We start from the raw sequence: 18,085 nt of genomic DNA on the forward strand, positions 1-18,085 counted from the left end.
CACTCCAAGTAGCTGCAATGACCAGAGCTGAGCTGAGCTGAAGCCTAAGAGCCAGGAGCTTCTTCTGGGTCTCCCATGTGGGTGCAGGGTCCCAAGGCTTTGGACCATTCTCTACTGCTTTCCCAGGCCATAAGGAAGAAGCTGGATGGGAAGCGCCGCAGCCAGGATATGAACCAGTGCTCATATGGGATCGCAGACATGCAAGATGAGGACCTTAGCCACTAGGATACTGCACCAAGCCTGTTGGATTTTTTTAAAAGTTTATTTGTATTTGAGAAGTAGAGAGAGAAAGAAATGGCTCACTGTTCCTAAAATGGCCAGCCTTGGTTGGGCTGAGCTGAAACTGGCAGCTGGGACTGCAATCCAGGTCTTCCAGGTGGGTAGCAGGAACCTAATTGCTTAAACTGTATCATTTCTGTCTGGTGGAACAAATAGTTTCCTGGCAGGAAGAGCTGTTGTTTCTTCCTGTATTAGTAAGGAACTGGGGTCAGCAGTTTGGAGTGTGAATCAAACACAGGTACACAAATGAAACAAACATCTTAACCAGTGTCTTAACTGCTAGGTCAAATGCATGCCCAGGATTTTGGGTTTAATTTTCAACCAAAAAATGTTGGTTTTATATATATATATTTGATAATTGCTAGTTTATGTGAAATATATAAAATATATAAATATACTTAATATTAACTTATTTATTTGAAAGTCAGTGTTATTGGAGGGAAAAAGGTAGGGAGAGAGTGAGAGAGAGAGAAAGAGAGTAGACTATCTTCAATCTACTGATTCACTCCCCAAGTGGCCACAACTAATGGACTGGACTGGTCTGAAGCCAGGAGCCAGAAGGCCAGGAGCTGAGTCCCCTAAATGTGCACAGGGGCCCAAACCCTTGGGCATCTTCTGCTGCTCTCCCAGGTGCAATAGCAGAGAGCTGGATTGGAAGTGGAGCAGCCAGGACTTGAAGCAGGGCCGTATGGAGTACTGGCATTGCAGGAGGTAACATTACTGCTATGCCACAACACTGGGTTCAGTATTATCACACTTGATAGAGGTGTAGCATATAGTTGAGAAAGAGAGCCTGAAAAACAGTGTGGTTCCTAATAGAGTTGGAAAGCATGGTATGTTGTGATAACGTATTTATCAGCTACACTCAAGTTTTGCTCTTGGAATGCTAGCAGTTGAAGCAGTGAATGGACTCTAATTCTACAGAGTACTTCTGAAAGTTTATTTTAATGAGTTAGTTTTTATTACTTTTCATCCAGATAAAGCATCTACACTGATATATAATGCTTAGAGAAAAGCAGTGATATAGAATTTCAGGTATATACACTTAAGTACAAATGAAATGAGAAATGCTATTGAAATGAGACCACCCAGTCTCATTACATTGACTTGGACAATGATTCAAAGTGTTTCCATGTGAAGAGAGCTAGCTTTGCAGCTGTGACATCAACTAGTAGGATAACGCAAACATCTGAAAACAGTTATGTAAATGTGCATTTGTTGTCATTGAAAGCAAAAAATATCGAGGTTACAAAACTGTATATCTAAAAATAATTTTTTGCTAAAATACATACTCATATATCTACATAGACTGGAAAAATGGTCTGGAAGGATCTATTCCATAAGGTGCATCCACAGGCTTAATCTGTTTTCTGAATCTCTCACTGAAGTCTCTTGGTATAGCCATGACTGTAAATATGCTTTAGTTATGAAAAGTGTTTGGACACAGTTATTTACAGCTTTAGTGTAGCTGAGATATTATATGGTGAGGGACACAGGCTGTGCTGTTATTCTTTGGTTATTTTAGATTAGAAATTTAAAATTCAGAAAACATATTTTTTGAATCAGATATTTAGTAAAAAACTGATCAGTAGGCCTTTAATCATTGACTTCTCCTGTTATTCTTGGAGGAAAAAAATACATGTATACTGCATACCCTTAGACTTTCCCAGAGTTGTTTGATCTCCCTGGGGATACATTTAATGTGGCAGGCGAGGTCAGAAAGACTGATTCGTAAAACAAAATAAATAAGCAAAAGTTTTAACTTTCTAAAATGCTCAGTAATCTGTCACAGCTTAAATATAGTTGGGGAGTTTTTTTTTAAAGAAATCTTTCTGGGGATGAGATTAGAAAAGGAATGGGCTTTGAAAAGAAGTTAAGACAAAATTGAGAAAGGTATTGACTTCCCCATCCCTAAATGCAAAATCAGCCTAAGTGCGTTTGCCCATTTTTAAGAAAGAGCAGTTCATTACCCTTGACTGTTCTGCATGAACTCTGCCATTTCTTCCATCTTCATTTAAGCCTCTTAGTGTACAGTCCATCCTCACGGACTGTGTCCATTGAAGTCTCTGCTTTCACTCTGAATGGTGCTGAAAGTGCTTCCCCCGGAAGGACAAACTCCTCACTGCACAATCCTTTGGGGACTTAAAAATTCCTCTTTTTAATCTGTGCGTATTCTAAATAAAGATCAGTAGCCCTCATCCTTGTGCTCAATTTAGAGTGCTGTATGAGAGACTTTCCTTTTATCCCTTTTGGATAAAGTCTGGCCTAGAGCAGGGACAGTCGTGATGCTTTCTGTTAGCGCTATGGCACCATCTCCTGTCTCTGACCCCCTTACCAGTCCTTACCGTAACCCTGTTCCAGTGTTTTATGTGTGTTCGTTAGCCTACTGTGTGCGACTGAGGTGTGTTTTCCTATCCTGTATCCTGATCTTTTCTCCTTGAGAACGGTTCAGGATTCACCTACTTGCTTGCTCACCCTTTTCTGAGTTAACTGCTTCTCATTATGTTTTAGCTTGCCGTTTTTGTGTAACTGGTTTTGGTGTGTGCCATCTTGTAGATTTCATCCTAGAGTTGGATGCCCTGAGGACACTTTGGGTTTGATTCATTTTCCCTTTCTTTAGTGCCAGGACTGTATTTTGCACTGATTGTGCATCTGTTACATAAGCTTGTTAACAGCACACATTTTGTTCATAAATGAACAACTAAGTGTAGTTATGATTACTTGGTGGGATGCAAAAGGAACAGGGGAAACCAAATATATTTTCATTTCATTTTTACTAAACAATTGGTAGAGAGCTTTTTATGTAGGTTGTCTTGTAAGGGAAACAGGCACCTAAGTGGAGAAAAGAATTACTGGGATGAAATGTCTTAAGGTGACATTGTGGAGCCTTTGACCAGTGTTATTTAATGCAAGTTTTGTTTTCAAGTTTTTGGAAGCACACATTTACAAATAGCTTCTAACCGGCATATTTGGTTCTCTGATGAATAGGTAAGATTATGTGTAAATGAGTCCATATGAAATGTCTGAAAGTATTGAATTTTTTAAAAATAGATTTATTTAGTTGAAAGAGAGTTACAGAGCGGGGGGGGGGGGCGGGGGGGAATCTGTTCCGTTGACTGTTTCATTCCTAAAATGACCACAAGCCAGAATCCAAGAGCTTCATCTGGGTCTCTGACATGAGTGACAGGGCCCATGCACCTGGACCAGCTTGCACTGCTTTCCCACTGCTGGGTTAGAAGCAGAGCCACTGATATGGGAGCTGGCACTCACCCATATGGGATTCCTGTATTGCAAGTCGCGGCTTAATCCGTTTCACCACAATGCTGTGGTGATGCTTTAAATTTCTTGTGACTATTTTCCATTTCTCTATTTTTATGAAAATTCTTCTCAGAGATTAACCTTGTCTTAATTGAATGTACATCTCGAATTATTAGTTTTAAGATATGCAAATTTTTCTCCATCTTTATTATTCCTCTAAGTTGAAATCGGTAGGAGCAGCTTCCTTCCCCTTTTTTGGTTCACAGCCAGAGGTGGACTGGAGGCCTGAAGCTCCCCAGGATTTTTAACACCATTATCTTATGATGTGGTTGTTGCTGCAGAGGCAGGATAATTAGGATAAAATTGGGAGAGTTCAGGTGAAAAGATTTGGGTTACTCGTATTAACACATTATTCTGGTCATCTTCCAGCCTCCCAGTGTCCATCATGGAGCTTTTGCTTTGCTCTCGTGTAAGCCCTGCTCACCAAGACAGAACACTGATCCAGCTGCCATCTTAACTCACCTCCTTCCCCCCTTCCCCTTCCTGTTGGTCTGCTTGTACTTCACTGCTAGGCTCAGGTGTGTTTATTTCTGCTTGCTTTTTCTTTCCTGATTTTGTTTTACTAAATATCCAATTCTTTGGCCATCCATCTTGCTTCTCTTTTCATTCCTTTCCCCGATTTCTTTTAAAATTACTTCTTAAAAGAGACTTATAGGTTTGTTTTTTTTTTTTAAAGATTTATTCATTTTATTACAGCCAGATATACACAGAGGAGGAGAGACAGAGAGGAAGATCTTCCGTCCGATGATCCACTCCCCAAGTGAGCCGCAACGGGCCGATGCTGCATCGATCCGAAGCAGGGAACCTGGAACCTCTTCCGGGTCTCCCACACGGGTGCAGGGTCCCAAAGCATTGGGCCGTCCTCAACTGCTTTCCCAGGCCACAAGCAGGGAGCTGGATGGGAAGTGGAGCTGCCGGGATTAGAACCGGCGCCCATATGGTATCCCGGTGCGTTCAAGGCTAGGACTTTAGCCGCTAGGCCATGCCGCCGGGCCCGAGATTTATAGGTTTTTATTGGAAAAGCAGACATACAGAAAAGAGAGGCAGAAAGATCTTCCGTCCACTGGTTCACTCCCCAAGTGGCCGCAATGGCTGGAGCTGGGCCAATCTGAAGCCAGGAGCCAGGAGCTTCCTCCAGGACTCCTACACAGATGCTTTCCCAGGCTATAAACAGGGAGCATGAAGGGAAGTGGAACAGCTGGGACATGAACTGGTGGTACCCATATAGTATTCTGGCAGTTGGAGGATCAGCCAGTTGATCCATTGTGCTAGACCCCTTAAAATTATGTTTAATACTGTAAACTCCATATACAAAATTTCCAATTTGGATTTTTTTTTTTAAAGATTTTATTATTGGGCCCGGCGGCGTGGCCTAGCGACTAAAGTCCTCGCCTTGAAAGCCCCGGGATCCCATATGGGCGCCGGTTCTAATCCCGGCAGCTCCACCTCCCATCCAGCTCCCTGCTTGTGGCCTGGGAAAGCAGTCGAGGATGGCCCAAGGCTTTATATCTGGCTTAGAGGAGGAGAGACAGAGAGGAAGATCTTCCGTCCGATGATTCACTCCCCAAGTGAGCCGCAACGGGCCGGTGCGCACTGATCCGAAGCCGGGAACCAGGAACCTCTTCCAGGTCTCCCACGTGGGTGCAGGGTCCCAAGGCTTTGGGCCGTCCTCGACTGCTTTCCCAGGCCACAGCAGGGAGCTGGATGGGAAGTGGAGCTGCCGGGATTAGAACCGGCGCCCATATGGTATCCCGGTGCGTTCAAGGCGAGGACTTCAGCTACTAGGCCATGCTGCCGTGCCCCCCAATTTGAATTTTTAAGGGACTTTATAATAATAAGGAAATAAGAAATCTTTGTGTCAGTAGTTCATTCCCAAATATGTTAAAATATTTTGTGCTTCAAAAAGATGTATGTATCTGATAAACTCAAGTGGTTCTGACAAGTGAACAATAGTGAATAAATATCTTTTCCACATGGTTCCCCATTTCTTCTCTCTCATACTGCTTTTATGTTATTTCTGTTTTTTCCTTCTGGAGGCATTCTAGGTATCCACAAGCACATAAATCTATTTTTATAAGACTAAAAATTTTACCTTGTCATTCTATGGACTAGAATTTATGTCTTTTGGAAGTTGTGTATAAGGCTGGCAGTATGAACTTTCTGGAGGTGCTACTCCACATCGGCACACCTGCATAAGCCTGTATCTTAAGTATCTTTTGGGGTTAGAGGTCAGACATGTCACATTTTATCTTTTCAGCTATGTTGGATTCCATACTAATTTTGAGCTAACCCTTTAGTTGAGAGCCCAAAGTACAAACGATTTAATAGCAATTGAGAGTGCTTAGGTGATTGGATGCTCTGTTCTTATATAAATTCACTTGACAGAACTGTGCTGAGTAGTTTATCCTCCAACATTCTCCTAACTTTTTCTAAGCACCTGACAAGAGGACATGATATTCAGAATCTTGAGGCACAAAGGAAATTGAATTTTTCTCACACGTACTCCACTTCCTGGTAATGGAACAAAGGGACATCACCCAAGATTCCTGGCTGCCTGGCTGTAAGCACCAATTCAAAACATTTTTACAAATGTGTTAGAATAACCAACTCTAGAGGTAGGGCAATGTAATTTGATGCCTGTTACTTCCAAAGTGTCATAGATGAAGCTGCTCCCCACACACTTGCGCCTAAAACCCTTTTAAAATGACACCAGTTAAGGGCCCGGTGGTGTGGCCTAGCAGCTAAAGTCCTCGCCTTGAATGCCCCAGGATCCCAGATGGGCGCCGGTTCTAATCCTGGTAGCTCCACTTCCCATCCAGCTCCCTGCTTGTGGCCTGGGAAAGCAGTCGAGGACAGCCCAAAGCCTTGGGACACTGCACCCACGCGGGAGACCCGGAGACCCGGAAGAGGTTCCTGGCTCCCGGCTTCGGATCGATGCAGCACCGGCCCGTTGCGGCTCACTTGGGGAGTGAAACATCGGATGGAAGATCTTCCTCTCTGTCTCTCCTCCTCTCTGTATATCTGACTTTGTAATAAAATAAATAAATCTTTAAAAAACATGACACCAGTTAAAGACCTTTTTCTACCCTGTATTTCCTCATTTTTCATTTTGTTTGGTTTTCAACCTCCCTTTCCCACCTGTTGTTCTTTCTCAAACTGCCCCAACAGATTTAGAGTAGATTTATATTACCATTCCGTTTTGCAATCTAAATGTTCTAATTCAAAACTCATGTATTAATATGCACACCATCTGCATTCCTGCAAAGCAAGTGCAATAGAATATCCTGGAAAATGACCAATGAAGGTGCATGCTGTTGGTTTTCAATTTTAGAAAAAGGAAAATTAGGAAAATACACATATAAAGAACAAATTTGTTTGCAAGAGATATTAAAACATTGGGCCCTGAGGAAAACTTAAGTCACCAGATTTGCTTGCCTGCTAGGACATATTTTAATTTGTGCCATTACTATCGCTTCTCTGCCTTTTGGCTAAGATCAAGTGAATGTGCCATTACTCTGTGTTTAAATAATGTGTAAGATTACTGCCTTTGAATTGTACAGATTTGAGTTGGAGTGCTTTTGAAACATCCAAATAAAATATGCTGCTAACACTTGTTGACCGTTATTTTTACAAGTGTTAACACTCCCTCTACAACACATACACTTTTTATTCTTTTGACCTGCCAATTTTGTGAAACATAGCAGTGGCGCTTCTTTGCGTGTTTTTTGTGAAGCATTTCTAAAGATTCTGTTGGAATCCTGTTTGAGACTGGTCTTTGCTAGAAGCCATGTTGCCTGTTGCTAGTGGCATGGCACCGCTTTATGTTTTCTGCTGTTGGTGGTAAGAAGTTTCCATGGAAGAAATGCTTTTCATCCTGGAGGTTCTTGAAGTCCTAGAGGAAGACAGTACAGTTCAGTGTTGACACAAACAGTGTTGAAATAGAGCAGCTAGGTGGACACTTCCACTCTATGTGGATGGAAAGAACACACCATCTTGTACTACCACAGATTCTATGCTAGACTTACAAATGAGGATTTTTTTTGAAAAAGCATTTATTTATTTGTGTATTTGAAAGGCAGAGCTACACAGAGAGATGGGCAGATAAAAAGAAATGATCTTCCATTTGCTTGTTCACTCCCTACCTGACCATACTGACAAGGGTTAGGCCATGCTGAAGTCAGGATACAGGAGCTGTATCTGGGTCTTCCATATGAGCATCACAAATACTTGGCCCAGCTTCTAGTACCTTCCCAGGGAGCTGAATTGGAAGTGTATTAGCTGGATTTGAATGAGTACTCATATGGAATGCCTCCTCAAAATCAGTGGCTTAGCCCACTGTACCACAATAGCAGTTCCACAAATAAGGATCTTGCATAAAGAGCAGCCCTGTTTTTCCAAAGTTATGTGTAGTATACTCATTATAAAATGTATTCCATGGTCAAACTTTGCTAAATAATAAATATATATAATATATAATATATATATATATTATATATATATATTATATATATACACAAAACCTTTGTTTCATGACTGGACATGTGCCCAGTGGATGGGTGTGTTCCAGGCATGTATAAATTGATTTTACACAATCCTGTAGACATGGTAGGACATCAGCCATGGTTAATGTCCACTTTTATGATCCTGCTTTTTTAAAAAAAATTCTTTTGGCAAACCTGAGAAAAAGGTTCAGGCTATCCATCCGTGAGAAAATTAGTAGATGAGCAGCCCCTTTACCCAACTCTACCCAACTAGTGAGTGAGTCTTAATTCCCTAACTCCAGGTGCTTTTTACTTGTTAACACCTTCTCTTATAGGTTTTATAGCTTTAGGAGAACCCTGTAATGTAAACAATGCCTTTATACATTTTAGGTCCCAGCAGCACCCCTGAAATCCAAGTAATACTGATGTTAATACCGTATTTTATAGACGAAGGCATTGAGTTCCTGAGGAATGGGGTGACTTACCTGAGGACACACAGCTACCTGGTCATGAGTACTTCATGAAGCCCTCACCAAATCCCCACACTGAGTTCTCTTCTCTTTCTATTCAGATTACCCTGGATGTTAGCAGAGAGAGGACTCTGGAGAGGGGATTTGGAGGTGTGTGTGTGTGTGTGTGTGTGAGAGAGAGAGAGAGAGAGAGAGAGACAGAGACAGAGAGAGAAATCTACCATCTGCTGATTCACTCCTATAATGACCACAAGTCAATTAGGATCCCAGAACTCCATTTAGGTCTAACATAGGTATAGGGACCCAAACACTCAAATCCTCTTTTGTAGCTTTCCCTGGTCCATAAGTAAGGTGCTGGACTGGGAGTGGAGCAACTGCAGGCAGCAGCTTAATGTGATGTGCCACAATGTTAGACTCAAGGTTGATTTTTCATTAAACAACAACAACAACAAAAACAGATTTTTTGGTGTTTTCTCCCCAAAAAGCTTTGTTTCTTCCTGTTTCCTGTAAGATAAAGATCAGTCTCCTTAAGTGGCATACAGATCTCTGAGTGTCTTATTTAGATACTTCAAATGATGCCTTGTGTGGCTGTGCTGCTTAGGCCAGTTCTAGATCCCCAGTAGTTACTTACGAATACCATTGTTCATTCTCATTGCTCTACTTTCCCCATGATATCCTTTCTTCCTTTAATAATCTCTATGCTTTTATGATTGTTTTTAATAAAATTGCTCGATGCATGATCTTTAGAATCATAGAGAGCAGTTATGCTGACTTGATTGATAGTCAATACATACTGTAGGTCAGCCTCTTAAGTTACTGGGTTCTCAGACTATATAATTTGGCATGTTGGTGAATTGTACCTATTTTAACAAAGGCATGAGTACTGAGATGATGCCACAGTTGCTGAATATTTTTTTAAAGATTTATTTATTTTTATTGGAAAGCCACATTTACAGAGAGAAGGAGAGACAGAAAGAAACATTTTCCATCTGCTGGTTCACTCCCCTTGTGGCCACAATAGCCAGAGCTGAGCTGATCTGAAATCAGGAGCCAGCAGCTTCTGCTGGGTCTCCCGCATAGTTGCAAGGTTCTCAGGCTTTGGGCCATCTTCTACTGATTTCCCAGGCCATAAGCAGGGAGCTGGATGGGAAGTGGAGCAGCCAGGACACAACCCAGCACCCATATGGGATTCCTTGCGGCTAGAATTTTAGCCACTGAGCCATCATCCCAGGCCCCAGTTGCTGAATGTTTGGACCCATAATTGAGGTTACCCAACCTTAGAACCACTGACAAGTATTAGCTAAGTCAGTACTGTTGTAACACACACACACTCATGGAAAAGAATGGTGACTTAAATAAAATGGATTATTTCTCTGTTGCTCAAATGCCCCAAGAGTATCCTGTGTGGCTGTTTGCTGTGATGAAATCATCATGGACTCAGACCCCTTTCAGCCCTTTGTCCCATTCCTTGGGTGAATGGGCTAAGACAGCATCTGTATTCTAGGCAGCAGCATACAATAAAACATAAAAAAGGAGGGCAGATGGCATACTCTGGCTCTCTGTTAAGGATGAGTTCTGGAAAAATCCCCAGAATGTTTTTATTTTGATCCAGTCAGCTTGAACTAGTCATATATTCATGTCTGCATGCAGGCAGTCATGTATACAGCTGAAGTTTCTTCTATTACAGAAGGAGAGACTTTATTTTGAGATAGATATTAAAGAATTCACTGAGACTGTTTAGCCAAATGTTCAAACCTTTTTCAGCCCTTTGCTCAACTATCACATAAAGTCTCCAGCCCAGAGTTGTTATGGTTGGTAGGAAGTGATTACCTCCTCTTTAAATCTCATAGTATTTCCCTCTCTATTGCAAATACCATGTGCAGAATAGTTATTGCCATCATTTTTCTACATATGAATCTTCCCTGAATCGTAATATCTTATGAGATAGAGACCATGGATTGTATGCCTGCAATACCTAGCCTAATGCTATATGAATCATTGGTTTTCAATAAGTATTTTTATATAACTAATAATTTGATGATTTATTGGTTTCTTACAGAATTTTAGGAAGGAAAGATGGATCAGCCTAGCGGAAGAAGCTTTATGCAAGTATTATGTGAAAAATACAGTCCAGAGAACTTTCCTTACCGCCGTGGTCCTGGGATGGGAGTCCATGTCCCAGCCACACCTCAGGGCTCTCCTATGAAAGGTAAGACTGATGAGATCTAAGTACCCACTTACTGAAGCTTAGGTAGGAAGTCTTTACAATATGCCTTTGTTTTGAAGAGTTTCCTTTATTTTGAATGAGCAGTCGAATAGTCTTTCCTACTGGTTATAATTTTTGTTTTTCTTTGGAACCCAATAACACTTGTTTTCTCTCAGATTGAGCAGAAATACGTTTTGGTTACAAGTATTGGGCAAGGTCAATGTTTGAGTGACAATATTTCAAATGCATATTCTTTCATGGAACTTGAAGTAGACAGATGTGTATGGTTGGGGTGTTCCCTGAAGGACCTAACAGCTTCACTGATTTTAACAACACTCACTTTTACAAAGGTGTAATACAGAGTATGGTATGTTTAGCCAAATAATAGCATAGTGATTGGGAAACAAATTTAGAACCTAATTAATATGAATGTGATTAGGAAGGAATTCAAAACTATAAGCCTTGAACTAGTTCTTCAAGAATTTAGAATTTATTCTCTTTATATACATTAAGTCATTAAAAAATGTAGAATTTTTTGTTAGAGTGGAGAGAAAAGTGTTCTAGGAGAAGGATTAAATGTGAAGCAATTTTTGTAACTGGAAATATACAAGGCATATTTTTATTTGCCTTTTAGCTTACTGTTAAATCAACAGTTCTTACCAATAGTATTTTTGTGATTATGTGGGACTAATATGGAATGAGTGTTTTAGTTCCTATGTTCAGAAGTTACTGTTTGTTATTTTTCCACACAGTTATCATTTCATGCAACTTAAAATGGCAGAAAATAAACTTAGTTCTTAGTAATTTTCTCTAGGATTCATTCTCATTCTGAGAAATTTGATATTCAAAATATAAAGTAAATTAATATAATTTACAGTTTCCATTAAAATATCATCTTAAAATTAATATAAATTAATATAATGATAATATAAATTAATATAAATGAGTAGTTGGAGTCAAGCGTTAGTTTTTTTTAGTGGAAATGGCAGTGATCAGAATTACTTGAGTTTCACCTAAATTCATGAAATATTTTAAAACTCTGAAACACTTTCTCCCATTACAAAGAAAGCTTCACAAGGGACAAATTACACATAGATACAAAGGAGAGAAGAATTCACAGACAAATGTGAGAGAAAATGATGTCGAATGGATCCATTTAAGTGAGAGGGACTTGAATGATGTGAACTTGAAGAGATTTACCAGATAGATTAATGGATTGGAGTAATTTTCAAAGGCAGCAAAAGGTAAAGGGAGGGGAAAAAAAGGCTCTCCAGAAAACCTGTGACCTGAATGTTTAGAAAGGAAAGCAGCAAGAGCAGTAAGAAGGTGGTAGTGGTCCGGGCCTGAACTGGATCTGGTGTTGGGTGGTAAGAGGAGAGCAGGGATGTGGCTCAGGTGTAGGGAACTGAAATACACAGTCCTGCTGAGAGTTACAGGCTGGAGGATATCTTTACTGGTACTGGTTGTGTAATCCTGACCTCCTGGGCTGTGTTTGGCTATCTCCTCCTTGGATTCACTTCCCTAGGATCCCATGATAGTCTGTATTTTCCAGGTCTTAGGTAATTTCACACGGTTTGATTTTTGTTTCCTGGCTGTTTCTGGGGGCTGAGCACACGTAGACGAGAGTTGGACTAATGTGCAAAGGGTTTTATGTCTCTTGCACTTTAGATCGCCTCAATCTCCCAAGTGTACTAGTGCTCAACAGCTGTGGAATAACCTGTGCAGGAGACGAGAAAGAAATTGCTGCCTTCTGTGCACATGTCTCGGAGCTAGATCTTTCTGACAACAAACTTGAAGACTGGCATGAGGTAAAGTTCTTACAGTGCTGCCTTTTGTAGAAGGACAGCAGTAAGCACCATATCACTGTGTATGTCATTATATGTTCTGCTGACTGCTGCTCACTTGAGAGTCGCATTTTCTGTGTGTTTCAAGAGAAATAACTGACCACATCAACTCTGTGATGATTTTTTTCAAATAACTTTGCAGTTGCTAATTTGTTTCAGACTTCAAGAGGTTAACGAATCCATAATGGGTTTAGGCTACTGAGAACTAAATTCCCTACTATTCTATTACATATACTATACTTACTATACTGCAATATCTGTTCCTCAAATTAACAAACATAAAAGTTGCTGGATACTAAAACTGAGATTTGGGACTGGCACAGTAGCCTAGTGGCTAATGTCCTCATCTTATATGCCCAGGACCCCATAAGGGCACTGGTTCATATCCTGGCTGCTCCACTTCCCTTCCAGCTCTCTGCTTGTGGCCTGGGAAAGCAGCAGAGGTTGACCCAAAGCCTTGGGCCCCTGCAACCATGTGGGAGACCCGGACAAAGCTTTTGGTTCTTGGGCTTCGGATCAGCCCAACTCTGGCCATTGTGACTATTTGGGGAGTGAATCCTTGTGTGCAAGATCTTTCTCTCTGTCTTTCCTTCACTCTGTAAATCTGGCTTGCCAATAAAAATAAGTAAATCCTTGAAAAAAAAACCCTAGAATTTATAAAAGCATGTATTCTAGTTGCTGAAACTTATTCCTAAGAATCTAGTATTTATATTATTAAATCTTTTCAGTAGTTAGACTGAACTTATGTTTTTTGGACCTCAGAGTAAGTAACTCTAAGCTAAGTAACAATACTATAAATAACAATACTACAACATCCTCTCATTATTACATAAAACATTTCCTACCTGACTTTATTATTACCTGATGGTAACTACCCCAAAGAATAAGAGGAATTTCATCCTTCCGGCGTGGTTCATGCTCTTGCTGTAATTTGGGCTTTTATTTTTTTTTTTTGCTGTGACTGTTGATAAAGTTTCCTAATGGATTTTCCTGGGTCTGCTTGTGTGCTGCTTTCCCTGAGTGATTTTTGCAGTGCTGTGTCACACTCCTTGTAACAAGTGACACATGACTGTCACGCTGTCCTGCATGGAGCCTTTCAGTTGGTTTCATTACCTCATTTCTAGCAGCTGGCCTCCAACTTTACCCATATGCTTTGCCTTAAACCCTTGATGTGAAAATCTTCCTAACCTTAATTCATCTTGAACCCTCCGCTTTCTTCCATTTTCTGCCTAGCCACTTAACTCTTCCTGTTTGGAAGGCGTGGCTAAGATGCTAGTCCTCCATATTTCCCCTAATTTGCGCTTGGACAGAGTCAGATTATCCCAGAGTCCCTGTCCTATACTGTTAGACAGTTGCCTACTTGACAGTTTTCCTGTCTGGATCTGCGTGAACTTAAAGTGGAGAGTTTTAACTTTTTTTTTATTGCCATTGCCCAGCATAGTAGGTAGTGTTTGTTGAATATGTTAATCAATAAGTGGTTATATCCCAGGGGTTGAGTAAAACCAATTACTCCATTTCCTGTGATATTAAAGAGCTCCCTTAATCTGCTAGTGCCTTGGTTAGCTCATCCATGATGGAACAGGCTTGCTGATAAAATGATCAGGCAAACACTTGTAGATACTGAATGTTGTACAAATTCTATGACAGATTTTGTTGTTTGAGTGAAAATGATCAACTAGTTTTGTTCAGCTTTTTGTACATTTATCTGTCTCTAGTAACCATGCTTGTGGTATGGTTTCTATTATAAGTTTTACTAAAACAGTGATAGGTATGTCAGCTAACTTCTAAACAATTTGTTAATTAGTATGTATAGATTTATAAAGGCTGTTCTAAAAAATCATCCCTGCATATCCTTTCATTTATGCACTTACCTAAACAACCAGAATGACTCACTGTTTCACAGGTGACTTTTCCTGCTTCCTTAGTCCCCTCAGACACTTACTTGCTCTGCACAATCTGTCCACACTACACAAATGCAAACATCCTCCTCGATACCTCTCCCAACTATCCTGCTACTGAACCTCTGAGATGCCTGGCCTGCACAGAACCTGCGACCCAGGAAGCAGTTCAGCTGCTCGCATCATAGGCCGAACCCCTGAGATTTGTTTTTTCAAGAGTATAAATTTTCATAGAGTTTTGTGCTTGGTGCTTTGACTTACGAGCTTTGCTAAATGGTGGGAATCCTTTAGCAAATCTAGTTAATGTTGTTGATGTGAATGTGGCTGCCACCTCACAAGGAAGATGCATGTCACATGGATCACTGCAAACCTGGGAAGACAGTGTTCTCTCGGCTTAGACAGAGGTCTATATTAAATATTTCTCAGGCTAAGCAAACATAAGGCCAGATGGCTGAAATTATTTGTACTTTATTTTCATTCAATTTGTAGATTCCCACATGTGCTTAATAGTCTGTTTCTATGTACTTTTCAGGTCAACATCTGCAACATTCAGGTTTCCTGTTTCCAGTTTTTGTTTTAGCATCCCTTGAATCCCTTTCTGTCCTTTGTGTAGTTGATCTCAGAGGTGTATATCAGAGCACGGAGAGATGGGAGAAATTCTGACAGCAAAAGAATATTGATTTTGGGAGCTTGATTAAACTTCTTGCCAGACTACAAATGCCTCATAGGTCATGGTTTTCAGACACTATATTTCAACCCCATTACAACCCACATTACTAAAAAACATCATTTGTCCTTAACCGTCAGGTCTGCCTCTGCCTGTATTGCCATGGCAATGTGGAACAAAATAATACAGTTTGTTCTTTGATGCCTTTGAGTGGTCACTAATGCTATGAGTTATGAGTGGCATCTGATGTTGTTTAAACTGCTTGATGCTGTGTTTGGAGACTAAGATAGCTGCAGGTTAAAAATGGAATTCTTTCGGGGAAAGTGAACATTTCTTTACACTCTTAAAATTGATTATCCATGTGTTTAAAAAGGCATATTTTAGCTTTTTATTTGAATTTTTAGCTGAGTAGAGTTTTGTCTGATGTTTCCTAAAGTATCTCCTTATTTCTCCCCTTTATATCAAGACCTTTTAATTTAAAAAATTAGCTAGATATTTGAAAGGAGGGAGGAATGAAATAAAAAATTAGCTAAATATTTGAAAGGAGGGAGGTGCTTTTGAGAATAGTTTGGGTATAAATTATAGATTGTCATCTTAAAACCCTTTCCTCATTTTTCTTAAGTCTTTAGTTTCTTCCTTTTTAGAAGCCAGAGCGGAGGCTCTTCTATCTGAGCTATACAGACCTAAGAGGTGCTCTGTTTATCTCCATGTTTCTGCACGGAATCATACTTCACGTATCTCAGCCAGCACAGTCTTTTTGATTTGTTCAGTTTAAAAAAGGGAAACCAATACACTCACCAAAAAACTCAATGCAATGTTTGTCAGCCATGGCTATCAAGAAACGTTTCTATCAGATGTCAATTTATCTGCAGTTAGTGGATATTTGAGATTACACCAATAAATATTTTATTTTAATAAAAATGTTTGAATTCCTTAAAGAAAGGATTAGGTGTAACATACTGTTTTTTGTGCTTGAGTGAGTAGCTTCTAGTCCAATTTTGCCTTTATAGGCTGTTTTAGGACTGACGAATATTGATTATTCTGGCTTTATTCTCATTGAGCATAGTGAGCATACAGACCCTGAAGATTTCTCTGCATAGCTGCTATCTGATGAAATTGCCCAGGAATTGTTTCAAAATCCATAAATTATCTATGTTGAGTGTTTTTCTCTTTATTACAAACAAGTTGCCATTAAAAATCATCAGAAAAGGATCCATGCTGGCATCCTCTATGGATGCAATTCAAGTCCTGGCTGCTGCGCTTCCAGTCCAGCTGGTTGCTTATGGTCTGAGAAAACAGCAGAGTCTGGCCTAAGTCCTTGGGCTTCTGCACCCAAGTAGCAGACCCAGAAAAATCTCCTAACTCCTGGCTTTGGACTAGTCCAACTCTAGCCTTTACAGCCATTTGGGGTGTTAAACAGTGAATGGAATATCTCTCTCTCTGTAACTCTGCCTTCCAATTATTTTTTTAAATATCAGAAAATGAAATTAAAAGTATTCTGATGCAAAAAATTGAAATCCATGCATAGGCTTAGAAAATAATATGTATTTTCTGTGAACTATTTTTTTTTAAAGATTTATTCATTTTATTACAGCCAGATATACAGAGAGGAGGAGAGACAGAGAGGAAGATCTTCCGTCCGATGATTCACGCCCCAAGTGAGCCGCAACGGGCCGGTGCGCACTGATCCGAAGCCGGGAACCAGGAACCTCTTCCAGGTCTCCCACGCGGGTGCAGGGTCCCAATGCATTGGGCCGTCCTCAACTGCTTTCCCAGGCCACAAGCAGGGAGCTGGATGGGAAGTGGAGCTGCCGGGATTAGAACCGTCGCCAAAATGGGATCCCGGTGCATTCAAGGCGAGGACTTCAGCTACTAGGCCACGCCGCCGGGCCCATTTTCTGTGAACTTTTAAGTACTTTTATAAATAAAATGGGGGGAAAGTATATGTAACAAAGGTATTCATTTTGTTTTTATTTAATTGGAGTTGTTCCGTAATTAGTAGTTATTTCTGCTTTAGTTCCTCTTCTTGCCTTAGAAGAGATAAAATATAGGAGTAAATATTGTGGCTTAATGGATAAAGCTGCCTGCAACATTGTCATCCTGTGTGTGCTGGTTCGTGTCCCAGTTGCCTCACTTCTGATCCAGCTCCCAGATAGTGGCCCGTGTTTGGGCCCCTGCCACCCATGTGGGCAGCATGGGTGGAGTTCTTTATTCCTGACGTTGGTCTGGCCAAAGCCAGTGTGGCCATCTGGGGAATGAAGCAGTAACTGCTTGGAAGACTTCTCTCTGTCTCCTCTCTGTAACTCTGGTTATTAAATAAATAAATAAATAAGGTAAACAATGGCTGAAGTAAACATGGCTTCTCCATGGAAGTTTGTCGTGCTAGGATTCGAGTCCTGGAATGCAGTGTAGGACTCCCTTGTTGTGTCTGGGCTGGGGTCACAGACTAAACTCCCAGATCTAGCCAGTGAGTATACAAAGGTTGGGCTCATTTGGTCACAAATGAGATAAAGAAGATATTGTATGCAGAGTGATACAAGTTTTTTCATATCAGAAACAGAAGCCTAATGTATTTTCTCTACAAAAGTAGTTCATTCGTGAAATGTGGGTAAATGTGGTATGTGTTTCAAAGACCCATCTGTGGAAGAGATGAAATGGTAAATGTGAGGACCTTTGCGATATTCTCCTCTGAACCTTCTTAGAATCGATCTACTTCTCACTGATTGGAGAGCTCCTGAGCTGAATGTCTACAGTAGGTCTAGTACAAGGTAAAGCTAATCTTCTTTCTACATGTGTTTTTCTCCTTGGATGTACACTTTAGGTGTTATGACTAGAGCTTGCCAGAGAGACAATTTTTTTAAAAGACTTTTTTTTTTTTTTTTTTTTTTGGAAAGGCAAAGAGGAGAAAAAGAGAGAAAGAGC

General features: G+C 40.5%; 1 protein-coding gene across 4 annotated transcripts in view; it reads left to right on the forward strand.

The window, feature by feature from the left end:
• LOC101520095 (tubulin-specific chaperone cofactor E-like protein) overlaps positions 1-18,085 on the forward strand; it is a 162,311-nt gene that overhangs the window by 17,877 nt on the left and 126,349 nt on the right. For all 4 annotated transcript variants that reach the window (XM_036493823.2, XM_004584987.4, XM_058664012.1 and 1 more), the window contains exons 2-3: positions 10,608-10,757; positions 12,423-12,562. In XM_036493823.2, coding sequence (XP_036349716.2) covers positions 10,625-10,757; positions 12,423-12,562 — 273 coding nt within the window. In that variant the 5' untranslated portion in view covers positions 10,608-10,624. The remainder of the gene's footprint in view (positions 1-10,607; positions 10,758-12,422; positions 12,563-18,085) is intronic.

Source organism: Ochotona princeps, chromosome 4, assembly GCF_030435755.1.
Source record: "Ochotona princeps isolate mOchPri1 chromosome 4, mOchPri1.hap1, whole genome shotgun sequence".
NCBI lineage: Eukaryota > Metazoa > Chordata > Mammalia > Lagomorpha > Ochotonidae > Ochotona > Ochotona princeps.